The sequence below is a fragment of the Littorina saxatilis genome, linkage group LG11 (assembly GCF_037325665.1).
Source record: "Littorina saxatilis isolate snail1 linkage group LG11, US_GU_Lsax_2.0, whole genome shotgun sequence".
NCBI lineage: Eukaryota > Metazoa > Mollusca > Gastropoda > Littorinimorpha > Littorinidae > Littorina > Littorina saxatilis.
Window position 1 is genome coordinate 22,416,038 of NC_090255.1, and position 12,819 is coordinate 22,428,856.

Genomic DNA, 12,819 nt, shown 5'->3' on the forward strand with positions numbered 1-12,819 from the left:
TGTGTGCATGTTAAGGTGACTGAGTCTGCACAAAAAGTTGACCCTGGTGTCGGTTTATGCCTGAATTCCGACCCGTGACCCGCAGATCACAAGTCCAGTGCTCTACCAACTCAGCGAACAAGCTCTTGCAAAAATGGAAAGTGTGTGTTTCATTTAAAGATCTTGCGATGAAGACGTACCTGTGGATGCAGCCCCTGCCCTCCAGGTAAGCCATCCCGTTGGCTGTGTCCACGCACATCTGTGTCAGCTGCCGCTTGCTCTGCTGCTTGCCCTGCTTACGCAGAAACGACAGCAACGCTCCCCCTGAAACAAAGCACACAGACATAAGGATAAGAATGAGGTATCATATATATATATATATATATATATATATATATATATATATATATATATGTTATAGCCCAAGTGGAGAATTCTTCGTTCTAATCTCCTGTTATATTTTCACTATCCCTACACTGCCTGAGATCAAATTTGGCCATGTTGAAAACCCCAGAAGAACCCTCGCTATAGATTACAATGAAATTTTGAGCCGATGAAGACACATTTTCTAACTAAGACATTACGGGGTTTCAGCGTGACTTTTTATGTCGAGAAGAAAATCTTGTATCAAAACAAAGTTTTTCAAAATTTGGGTCCGAATCGGAGTATCACCGTCCCGAAATCTGACAAAAAAAAGCAAAATGAAGAGGAGGGGGGAAAAAACACAATCCAAGCGGAAAAACACCATCATCAAAGTTATTACACGGTCAAATCTGACTTAAAAAAAAAACAAGAGAAGGAAAAAACCACCAACCCAACAAAGTCGAAGACGGGTAGACACACATCACAAGCTTCCACAAAAAAAAAGAAGCATATAGACTTCTACGAAATAGAAGCTGAAATAATATGCACACACACACACACACACACGACCGCCTCAATAACGAGTCCGGGAAGGTTATTCGTTGTAACACGTCACCTTTCTTTTTTCTCGAACAACTCTCGGTCAGGCTACTACTACTACTACTACTACTACATCTCAATATCATGGATGTTTTTTTTGGAGTTGTTTTTCATACGAACACGATTGAGCGAAAGTTTGTTATCCTCATTTCTTTTTTTTTTTTTTTTTTTTTTTTTTTTTTTTTTTTTGCCAAGCACATCATTGTGGGGCTTTTAATGAATAACATGCATCCGTCCACTCACAATATATTTTCTTTCATCCTTCAACATTTACCACTCAAAAAGTATATAGTATCAAAATTAATGAAAAACTTTTTTCTTACTTGTACCCTTAGACAATTTTCCTTGGTTGCCCCAAGATTGTGTTACTATTTGCTTAGACCATAGCTTTTTTTCTTTTTTTTTCCGTTGAAATATGTATTTAAAATGCATATCATTATAATTATACACACACAAAAAACACAGTATGACATCCACTATATACATCTTGGTGTAACTTTGGGTCCGTATCTAGAAATGAGAAGAGAAGGAGAAAAAAATAAAAGAAATAAGAATAGAAAAATAAAAGAAATAAAAAAGAGGAATAAAAGTCATAATTTTACATTTCTGATCTGCAATTGCTTTTCGAATAAAACAAAGAGAGGAATTGAAGCCTTTGTTTTTTTTATAAATACTTATGCACATTTTAGCAACCAAAATTATACGGTTCAATTCTTTCAACAGGGTTGCTTGCATTTTTCGATTTTTAACACCAAACATAATTTCGTGCACTGTTAACTCTATTTGTTTATCCATATGTACCCAAATATAAAATTCTATCTGTTTCCAAAACTCAATCACCACTGGGCAAAAGAGAAAAAAGTGTTCTATATAATCAACGCTATTGCTACAATATGAACAGACATTGTCCTCCACAACTTTCATTTTACATAACATAATGTTTGTGGGATAAATATTGTGAAGTAATTTCCATTGTAATACACGCAACCTTGTTTCTTTAACCGATTCAAAACTAGTCAGCCAATCTTTCTTATCAATTTCATAATTAAATTTCCTCCTCCAAAAGCCAATTGCACAAGGTTCAACAACTTTCATACTTACTAATTCTTTTCTAAACTGTTGTGCGCTATGTACTTTCTTACCACGATATAAGGGGATATCCATCAAATCAATTTCTTTCTTTCCGTGCATCGTCTTGTGCATTACATTCAGAGCAACAGCACGAACCATGTTATATTCCAAAATTCTCCGTGGGGATTTTCCTAAAACATCACAAATGAACTGATAGGAGACAAATTCGTTTCTGTATAAAACATCATGTACGCTATTAAGACCCTTTCTCGCCCAATCTTCAAAATACAGTACATTTCCGGCATAAGCAAAACATTGGTTATTCCATAAAAGCGGATTAAATAAATTATTATCAATACATAAGCCTACGTTGTTATCAAGCCAGGTTTTCAAAACAATTTTCCAAAATTTGGATTTGACAAGTTCACTCCCCTTTAGTCTCCGAAAATTAACATTTGAATAAAAACATTCACAATTTGAGCCGTACATTGAAAACACTGACTTTGGAACACATTTCCACTTATCCGTGACTTTGCGGGATGTCAGTCTGACAGCCCATTGTAATAAAAATGATGCCTGCATGTGTTTCAAATCAATCATATTTAAACCACCATTTTCGACATCACTACACAATATTATCCTTTTAACCTTTTCAAATGCCTTTTTATTATTTTCTTTCTTTTTCCACAAAAATCTAAACAACAGTCTATTAACTTCTGCTAATACTTTATCAGGGATCACAAATGCCTGCATAAAATAAACAAATTGGGAGATCAAGAACGTTTTTATTACAATAATTTTACCCATGATACTCAAATTTCTTTTCTCCCATGCCGCAATCAAGCGCTTAACAGACGTAATTCGCTCTGTCCAATTTTCCTCAACGTCAGAGGCTGATATGTCATTACAAAAATAAATTCCCAAAATCTTTAATTTTTTCTTCCAATTGAAATCATAAAAGGTGTCTTGACAATGTTTTTGACTTCCTAGCCACATGGCTTCACATTTTGACAGATTCAACTTTAATCCGGAAACGTAGTAAAAAGAATCAAAAATCAATAAGGCATGTTTTAAATCCGTTTCGCTTTTCAAAAATAACGTTACATCGTCAGCATACAAAGCAATTTTTAACATATCATCCCAAAACCTATCATTTAAACAATTCAAATTCAAAATACCGTTAACATTCTTATTCTGCCTAATCTTAATGGCTACTAACTCAATTGCCAAAACAAAGGCTAAAGGCGAGAATGGACATCCCTGACGGATTCCAGACTCCACTGGAAAATACTCAGACAACCAGCCTGCATAATTAACACAACTCTTGGCATCTTTCATCAAAACTTCGACCCAAGTTACAAACTCCGGGCCAAAGCCAAATTTTTTAAAAACATTTATCATAAAGTCTTTTGAAATACAATCAAATGCATGAAACATGTCGATGGTGACCAAAAGACCTGGTTTATCTTGCACATTCATTTGATCTATGACGTCATCAATCAATCTTAACAAAGATGAAACTTGCCTCCCTTTAATATATCCAACCTGATCAGGATTAATCACATTATGTACAACTTTGTTCATGCGTAAAGCCAGACACTTCGCCAGTAATTTATAATCACTGTTTGTTAGCGAAATTGGACGCCAATTATTTAATTCATCTCTCGGAAGGTTTTTACCTTTATGAATTAACACAATGACAGCATTTCTTTGAGACGCAGACAAACTACCATTATCAAATGCTGCTGAAAAAGAACGTGATATAAATATACTCACTCGAGACCAAAATACTTTAATAAATTCAATTGTAATGCCATCAGAACCTGGGGAAGAACCATTTTTCATTTGTTTTAGTGCGTGCAACAGTTCATTAGCAGTTAGAGAGCCCTCGCAGCTGTTCTTATCTTCGTCGGAAAGAGAAGGAACGCTGCAGCCTTGCAAAAAATCGTCAACATTACCAACATTATCTACTATATCTATTTTCTTTCTATACAAATTCATAAAATACTTTTTTTGCACACTGTGTATTTGTTTTTGATCTGTACACACTCGCCCTTCATCATCTTTCACGCGATCCATAACCTTTGCATTTGCACGTGCTTTTTCCAGACTCAAGAAATATTTTGTGTTTTTCTCCCCTTCCTCGACCCATTTAGCGCGAGCTCTAACCTGAGCGGCTCGTGCCCTTTTTATTTCCATTAACTCGAGTTGCATTTTCACGTGTTCACGCTTTGCTTGGGTATCATTACAGTTAGGATTCTTACTCAAGTAAACGTCTAAATCATTCAGTTTATTACACAAATCTGCAACTTCATTTCTCCTTTGACACTGTTTATTTTTGCTATAATTAATGGTAAACTCTCTAATTTTAACTTTTAACATTTCCCAATCCAGTTGACAATCCAATTCTTCGCTACAAAATCCTTCAATAAAAATATTCATTTCATTAACATAATCAATATCTTCCAACATCAAATTATTAAACTTCCAATAACCTTTGCCTCGTACAATCTCACTTACTTTCAATCGAACCAGGCACCCTCTATGGTCTGAAAAAGGAACACTGACAATGCCACAATCAAAGTTCAAATCAAAAATACCGGAGCTAACCAAAATGTAATCAAGTCGTCTGGCAATAAACGGAGTCTTTCTTGACCAGGTAAATTCCTTTGTATCCGGGTTGAAAAACCTCCAGACATCATACAAATCACATGTGTTAACCACATCATTAAATTTGGCAACGTTATCCCCAGAATGATTCTCGCCAGCTATAACATCCATTTCATTATTCAACACGCAGTTAAAATCACCACATACTATGATCTCATCGCATTCAAAACTTTTAATTTTTTCCGTCAACTCATCCAAAAATTTAACTTTTTCTTTTGTTTCGTTAGGTGCATACACATTTACAATTGCAACTGATTTATTTTTTATTCTAATACATGTCGCTAAGATTCTCTTTGACGAGAACAATACAGAGACATCTTCACTAACATTCTTTCCAAACAAAATCATTTGACCGGCGCTGTGCGATGTCCCTTCATGGAACACGAAACCATTCTTCCATTCTTTCATCCACTCGTCCGACACACTTCCCGTTATGTAAGTCTCCTGTAAACATATTACATCGTATTTCTTTTGTTTAAGAAAAGTAAACACCGATTTTCTTTTCATCTTTGATCTGATCCCTCTAACATTTAGAGAGAAAACGTTCAATGAGGACGCGGCCATAAGGAAAGTCCGTGGGCAATAACGGGGTCGTTATCCGTGTGGCACGTGGGGTATGTGCGATTATTTGTTGTCATACCTGCCCTGCTTTCCAGCTGTGTCACTGGACTGCGGGGAATCCCCGCCCTCACGTGACCGCTTGGGAGTGGCCGATCGCTGTCTCGGTTGAAAGTCAATAGTGGTTTGCTTGTCTCTCGCTTGTCTGTCTTTGTCTTTGTTGCCTTTACCTTTACCGTTCTTTTTTGGCGTTCGAAGAAGCTGCGGGAAGGGGTGTCGAATGGAGAAGGGCTGGAGTCGAGGAAGCGATGGGGGGAGGGAGGATGGGGACAGAGTCCTCGAACTTCTCGCTTTCGGCGTCGCTGCCACGCTCGTCGTTGTCGTCATCGTTGTCGTCATCGTGGTCGTTGTCAGCCAGTTGAGCGTGGGGGGGAGGGTGGTCGACCGCTCCTAGTCCGGTAGGACGGTCCCATACTGACTCCATGGCGACGGCCTGGCAGGCAGGGTCTCCCCTCTTGTGGCCACTGACGCGGCATGCTGAGCAGGTGACGTCACTGGTGCACTCGAAAGCACGGTGGCCGGGTCTCAGGCATCGGCGACACGTCAGCGTACTCGGGTCGACCTTGGGTTGTTCCCTGTGATAAATCTTGGCAGTGAAGCCCCCCACCTTCAGCGACTTTTCCAGCGGAGTGGATGGCACGCTGATGAAGAGGAAGCGTCTCCCAGTGATGAACCGGGTGAGCTTCCCGTCTCTGTCTCGTGTTTTCTCCATGATGGTGTTGGAGCGAAGGGTAGATCCAACTCTGACAAGCGCCGATTCTATGTCAGCATTCGCTACCGAGATCGGTATGTCTGACACCCAAACCTTGGTAGCAGGGCTGTCCTGGCCGTTCGACCCATGTAGAATGAAGGGGTTCTTGTCATAGGTAGTGACGGTAATCCCACGCAAAGAGATGCTGTTAAGAAGTAAGGCTGTGCGAGCGCCTCGTGTTTTGGGGTAAATCCGCCATAAACCACGGATCTGTTGCGCCCCGGTGATAGTCTCTGACCCGCTTGCTCTCTCGGCTGCCAAGCATATTTCCAAAGTTTCGAATTGTGTATCAAGATCCGGAGGCAGGTCGCGCCTCAGAATGAAGACTGGTTCTACCATGCCTGACGATCGCGTTTGTATTTGTGTACCTCGACGTAAACAGATATGTCGTCACACGTGTGTGTGTACCCTCCGGCGAGTCACGTCGCTTGACCGCCTTTGGTTTGACTATGACACAGATAGGACGCTGTTTACACACGGATTGTCACTGAGTTCACGTGCAGGGCTGAATCCACCTATGGTAGTGTTCACGCCTTGCAATAAGAAAAGATCAAAGGTTCGACAGAAAATTAGCTATCTAGCAGACTTTAGTACATCTTTGCATAATGTTTTTCAGCTATCAATAAACAATGGTTAGAGACAAAGCTCTCGGACAACTCACAGAAGCCTACAATTGGCAGAAAATAGCAGAAGAAGACGGAGCTCGTCTCACAAACGCCCTTCCGACATCGAAAGGGGAAATCACTCCTTATCCTCATTTCTAAAAAGGACAATGTAATGTAAAAGAAAGCCAGTCGGGACAGTGGTCACACGCCTTCCTTCACTAACCAGGCAGAAGAAATGAATGTTGTTATTATTTTAGAATTGTAAGGTGTGGATGAGAGTAAATTTCCTTTATTTTTAAAATGTGATGGTGTATCACAAGCATTATTATTGTGGTTTGGAGATGCTTACACATGATATTGTCACACAGAACACTTTACAATATAAGAAAAAACAACATAAAAGCAAACTATCACTGCCACGCGTCACACATCCGTACAATGATATTAACTATAACTCAAATAGTTGATATGACAAAGTTTTATTTTTTTTAAACGAACATAATGCACAAAATAGACACATATTGCCTGGCGCGTTTGTGTTTATATAATGTATGTATAGCACGGGTTTTTTGTTTTTGTTTTTTGGGTGATATGTCTCGCGCGTTGTGGTGCGTATCGTCATGGCTGTTCCGCTGTGCCGTTGAGTTAGTATGTGAATGTATGGTGCCGCATGAGTAGGTAGGAGTGGTGATGCCGTTGTGGTGTGTTTTGTTGTCGCGTGGGTGTCTTGGCGATCGGCCACCACGGTGGGCGTGTACCCGCAACGAACACACACGAACCGAAAGTACACACACATATAACTGACATCACACAGGTTTAGACTAGAGAGAAAATAACATTTCAAAGACGAGAAAGGAGCTTAAAGCATGGGATACTGTAACACACACAATTCAGGAAAACAATTTAAGAATTTACTTTGAGAGTAATCACAACAAAATATATTCAGATTCTACTTTCCTATCCTATCGTCATACACCTTGGCTAGTTTAGGCACAGGTCTTATACTTCTTCAAGTGGTCAGGACAGAGAGAGAGAGAGAGCGATAATTCACGCAATCCTTTCTCCGTCTAGCCTATTCGTTGGCCGTCTATTCTGTGACCTTCGGTTTTCTTTTACACGTTTCCATTGGTTATTCAACATCGGGTGACTATTTCCTTTCTAATTTTTACCACAAACAATAATCATTGTGAAAGCTTGCTAATGGTCAAACGCGTGCCAGCCTATCGCATAATAATACAAAAAACCCGTACATCACGTTCCTTTTAAGTCCTTATCATGATCAAACTGTGACGGGTTCTAAAACAACCGTGACTTTTGACATTATTGTCTTTTCTGCTAGTACATTATCATTTGAATCTTGAAAACCTATAGCTTTCATTTACTCGGCTGTATTCCTCAATCTCACTATACAACTCGTTATCGTTAAATTCAATATTTACAATTAACATTAAATCCATTTTAAATCCTAATTTTCACCGTTGAAAGGTACGACAACAATCATCAGTGTGAGATAAAAGAAATCCTCAAATTGCTTAGGATACAGGCACCCCATGAAAGCAGGCACGCACACAGGCACACATGCTTTTACAGATACTTTGCAAAAATATCAATTGAAAACCTGCATGTCGTAATTTCGTATTGCATGCTTCACTATCTGTTAGATGGTAAACCCTACGTCTGATAAAGACCCCCCCCCCCTTTGAGTTTTAAGGGGGGGGGGGGTTCATTTGGTGTGTGTGTGTTTGTTTGTAGTATATACCCGCCATGTTGAAAACCCCAGAAGAACCCTCGCTATAGATTACAATGAAATTTTGAGCCGATGAAGACACATTTTCTAACTAAGACATTACGGGGTTTCAGCGTGACTTTTTATGTCGAGAAGAAAATCTTGTATCAAAACAAAGTTTTTCAAAATTTGGGTCCGAATCGGAGTGGGGGTTATTTTGTTTAAGTGTATTTATAACAGCAAACAATAACAAACAATAACACACAATAACACACAATAACACATGTAGAAGGATATCCCAGGGCCCCGTTCAAACGACAGTGAAGAATCTTTTCGAATTGTGTAAACCCCTTCCCTTTCCTTTCCAAGCCGCCGCACGGGACATGTTCCAATTGCTGTAAGAATCGTTCCTGCTAATTCTTTCCCCCTAAACAAGTTATATGCTTGCACGTTCACCTTTTTAAAACGAAAACATATCTCCCACTTTGGGGCCTCATATCATCTTCCAGAAACTAATATTCGATCAAATCAGAAATAATGAACGGGAAACATATTCTGTTTTTATCAACGCTGCTACTGCTGCGTGCGTGCCGTGCCGTGCCACAGACTTTCCGAAAACTTGTATCAACACCACTACCCGAGCCGCGTGCCACAAGGGAAAAACAGCATAATAATATTTCCAGTTCCTTTTCCACACCGTCAACAGAAACGTATATATGTTCTCTGAGAGACTGAGTTGAGAGTGAGTGAGCCGAGAGAGACTGAGAGTAATCGATATCTTTTTCCCTGGGGCATCACAGGTGTGCTGTTTTGTGTGCATTAAGTGTTGTGTTGGGTCGGGTTTTATCTCACCATTTGTGGCTTTGCTCTTTGTCTCTGTTAATGGGGTCCAACTCGCTCGTTAATTTTACTGAATTGTTACCATTCATTGTGCAATTTTAGTGCGGCAATGCGTTCATCAGAGAACGAGAGATTGCCCGTTCTTCATTTTTAGTGATGGCAACACTTTCCCGGAAAAGGTATCAACACTACGGGTGCGTGCCACAAGGGAAACAGAATGATAATATTTCCAGCTCCTATACGACTAAACTTTTGCTGTTTAGTTTTGTACATCTTACAACTTCTTCTGGCTCGGAATTGTTACCATTCATTGTGCAATTTTAGTGGCAATGCATTCATCAGAGAACGAGAGATTGCCCGTTCTTCATTTTTAGTGATGGTAACACTTTCCGAAAACTTGTATCAACACTACTACCCGAGCCGGCGTGCCACAAGGGAAAAACAGCATAATAATATTTCCAGTTCCTTTTCCACACCGTCAACAGAAACGTATATGTTCTCTCAGAGACTGAGTTGAGAGTGAGCAGTGAGCCGAGAGAGACTGAGAGTAATCGATATCTTTTTCCCTGGGGCATCACAGGTGTGCTGTTTTGTGTGCATTAAGTGTTGTGTTGGGTCGGGTTTTATCTCACCATTTGTGGCTTTGTTCTTTGTCTCTGTAAATGGGGTCCAACTCGATCGCTAATTTCACTAAGTCCCTGCAAGATCGAGGAGTCCTGTGATTGGTTGATTTGTGTTTTTGGTTATGATTGGTCGGTCGGTTTTCTCTCGGGCGGTTTGATTGGTTGGAACCGAAGCACCGATCATTATTCCTACGAGAAAAAAAAAGTCCGCATTAGCACTATTTTGATTGGCTGCTAATAATAATCATGATATTCCTCCGCGCAGAGAGATATATCGTTTACAAAAACAAAACAAAAAGAAGTTCTCATTTTGATCACATTACTTTCTTTTTAGCATTGTGCTCAGTAAAAGTCACTAACAACCACCAAACACTAAGACTTTATTTCACACCATCAACACAAAGATAAAATCGCAATCAATAAACTGGCGTACACAGGGCCCGCGCCTGTAAGGGGAGAAAATCTCTGACAGGCGGAGAAGGAAGCTGCGAGAACTCTGCAGGGTCAACGACCGCCGGGGGTTCAAGGACAAGGAGAAGGAATTCGCATCATGCCGCGCTGTACAGAAACTGCTGCACTTATACAGTTCATAAGCCGTCTTTTCTCCAACCAAAAAGGAAAATTCGTATGAAAGAATATTCCCCCTTTCTTTTCAGATCAACAGACACGATGCTCAGTTAACGTTGTGCGAGAGAGAATAGCCAAACATTCGTACCACCAAAGCAAACAAAAACAAAAGCACAACAGATGAGATGTTTAAACTTAATGCTTTTAGCCACGGGTTTGAGTTTAAAAAAAAAAGGGTGTGTGTTCTCGGGTATTTTTTTGTTGTTGTCATAATTCATCAGTAGAAAACAACACAGTCAAAACTTCGACAACTGAATCAATATACGGTTCTGGCTCGGAATTGTTACCATTCATTGCGCAATTTTAGTGGCAATGCGTTCATCAGAGAACGAGAGATTGCCCGTTCTTCATTTTTAGTGATGGGAACACTTTCCGAAAACTTGTATCAACACTACTACCCGGGCCGGCGTGCCGCAAGGGAAAAACAGAATGATAATATTTCCAGTTCCTTTCTCCACACCGTCAACAGAAACGTATATGTTCTCTCAGAGACTGAGTTGAGAGTGAGTGAGCCGAGAGAGACTGAGAGTAATCGATATCTTTTTCCCTGGGGCATCACAGGTGCGCTGTTTTGTGTGCATTAAGTGTTGTGTTGGGTCGGGTTTTATCTCACCATTTGTGGCTTTGTCTCTGTTAATGGGGTCCAACTCGATCGCTAATTTTACTGAATTGTTACCATTCATTGTGCAATTTTAGTGCGGCAATGCGTTCATCAGAGAATGAGAGATTGCCCGTTCTTCATTTTTAGTGATGGTAACACTTTCCGAAAAGGTATCAACACTACGGGTGCGTGCCACAAGGGAAACAGAATGATAATATTTCCAGCTCCTACGACTAAACTTTTGTTGTTTAGTTTTGTACATCTTACAACTTCTGGCTCGGAAATGTTACCATTCATTGTGCAATTTTAGTGGCAATGCATTCATCAGAGAACGAGAGATTGCCCGTTCTTCATTTTTAGTGATGGGAACACTTTCCGAAAACTTGTATCAACACTACTACCCGGGCCGGCGTGCCGCAAGGGAAAAACAGAATGATAATATTTCCAGTTCCTTTTCCACACCAACAGAAACGTATGTTCTCTCAGAGACTGAGTTGAGAGTGAGTGAGAGAGAGACTGGGAGTAAAGGATTTCTTTTTCCCTGGGGCATCACAGGTGTGCTGTTTCGTGTGCATTAAGTTTTGTGTCGGGTCAGTTTTTATCTCACCATTTGTGGCTTTGTTCTTTGTCTCTGTTAATGGGGTCCAACTGTCTTATTATTATACTGGGACTTATTTTTTCCACTCCGGTCGTTGGGAGATGTTGTCAGGCTGACGGCCACCAGTCAACCCCACCCTCTCCCGTGGTTATCTGCTTGATATATTAAAATTAATGTTGAGGTAAGATCGACGAGTCCTGTGATTGGTTGATTTGTGTTTTTGGTTCTGATTGGTCGGTCGGTTTTCTCTCGGGCGGTTTGATTGGTTGGAACCGAAGCACCGATCATTATTCCTACGAGAAAAAAAAAGTCCGCATTAGCACTATTTTGATTGGCTGCTAATAATAATCATGATATTCCTCCGCGCAGAGAGATATATCGTTTACAAAAACAAAACAAAAAGAAGTTCTCATTTTGATCACATTACTTTCTTTTTAGCATTGTGCTCAGTAAAAGTCACTAACAACCACCAAACACTAAGACTTTTTGTTGTTACAATTCTTTCGGAAGCGAGTTTTGGGGGCCAAATAAACAGAAGTTCTCTTTTGTCAGAAGCATATATCCTTGCACAGCACTTTTTTTGTGTGTGTGTGGATCATCGTACTTAAATGTCCTGACATAATATCAACGCAGAAAGGACGGTGAAAGGTTCCCCCTTTCTTTCCTTTCTTCTCAATTCTGAATTTTCTTTTTTCTTTGTGGGGTAATTCCGTTTCAAATTGTGTGAAGTTTTTTTGTTTCCTTCCTTGTCATTCTTGGGTGTGTTTGATTTCGAGTCTAGAAATAAAGTTGTACATTATAATTTATGGGAGTGAGAGTAGTTGTTCTTCGTCTTCTTAAAACTGTTTTGATTGAGATGACTGATATATATGTGGGTAATTGTAGTGAGCGGCGAAAAGTTACTCCCCCCAGTATACATTAGTAATGCCCAGACACAACTTCGACACAGAAAGGACGGTGAAAGGTTCCCCCTTTCTTTCCTTTCTTCTTAATTCTGAATTTTCTTTTTTTTGTGTGGGGTAATTCCGTTTCAAATTGTGTGAAGTTTTTTTGTTTCCTTCCTTGTCATTCTTGGGTGTGTTTGATTTCGAGTCTAGAAATAAAGTTGTACATTATAATTTATGGGAGTGAGAGTAGTTGTTCTTCG

At 39.9% G+C, this 12,819-nt stretch overlaps 2 protein-coding genes across 3 annotated transcripts in view; both read right to left on the bottom strand.

The window, feature by feature from the left end:
• The window catches only part of LOC138980018 (cytochrome P450 2F5-like), a 426,282-nt gene that overhangs the window by 328,126 nt on the left and 85,337 nt on the right, over positions 1 to 12,819 (bottom strand). The gene's annotated exons all lie outside the window — the stretch shown is intronic.
• The window catches only part of LOC138980692 (tyrosine-protein kinase Fer-like), a gene marked incomplete at its 5' end in the record, with an annotated part of 33,793 nt that overhangs the window by 8,313 nt on the left and 12,661 nt on the right, over positions 1 to 12,819 (bottom strand). The window contains one exon of the mRNA XM_070353600.1: positions 180 to 303. Within this exon, the coding sequence (XP_070209701.1) occupies positions 180 to 303 (124 nt within the window). The remainder of the gene's footprint in view (positions 1 to 179; positions 304 to 12,819) is intronic.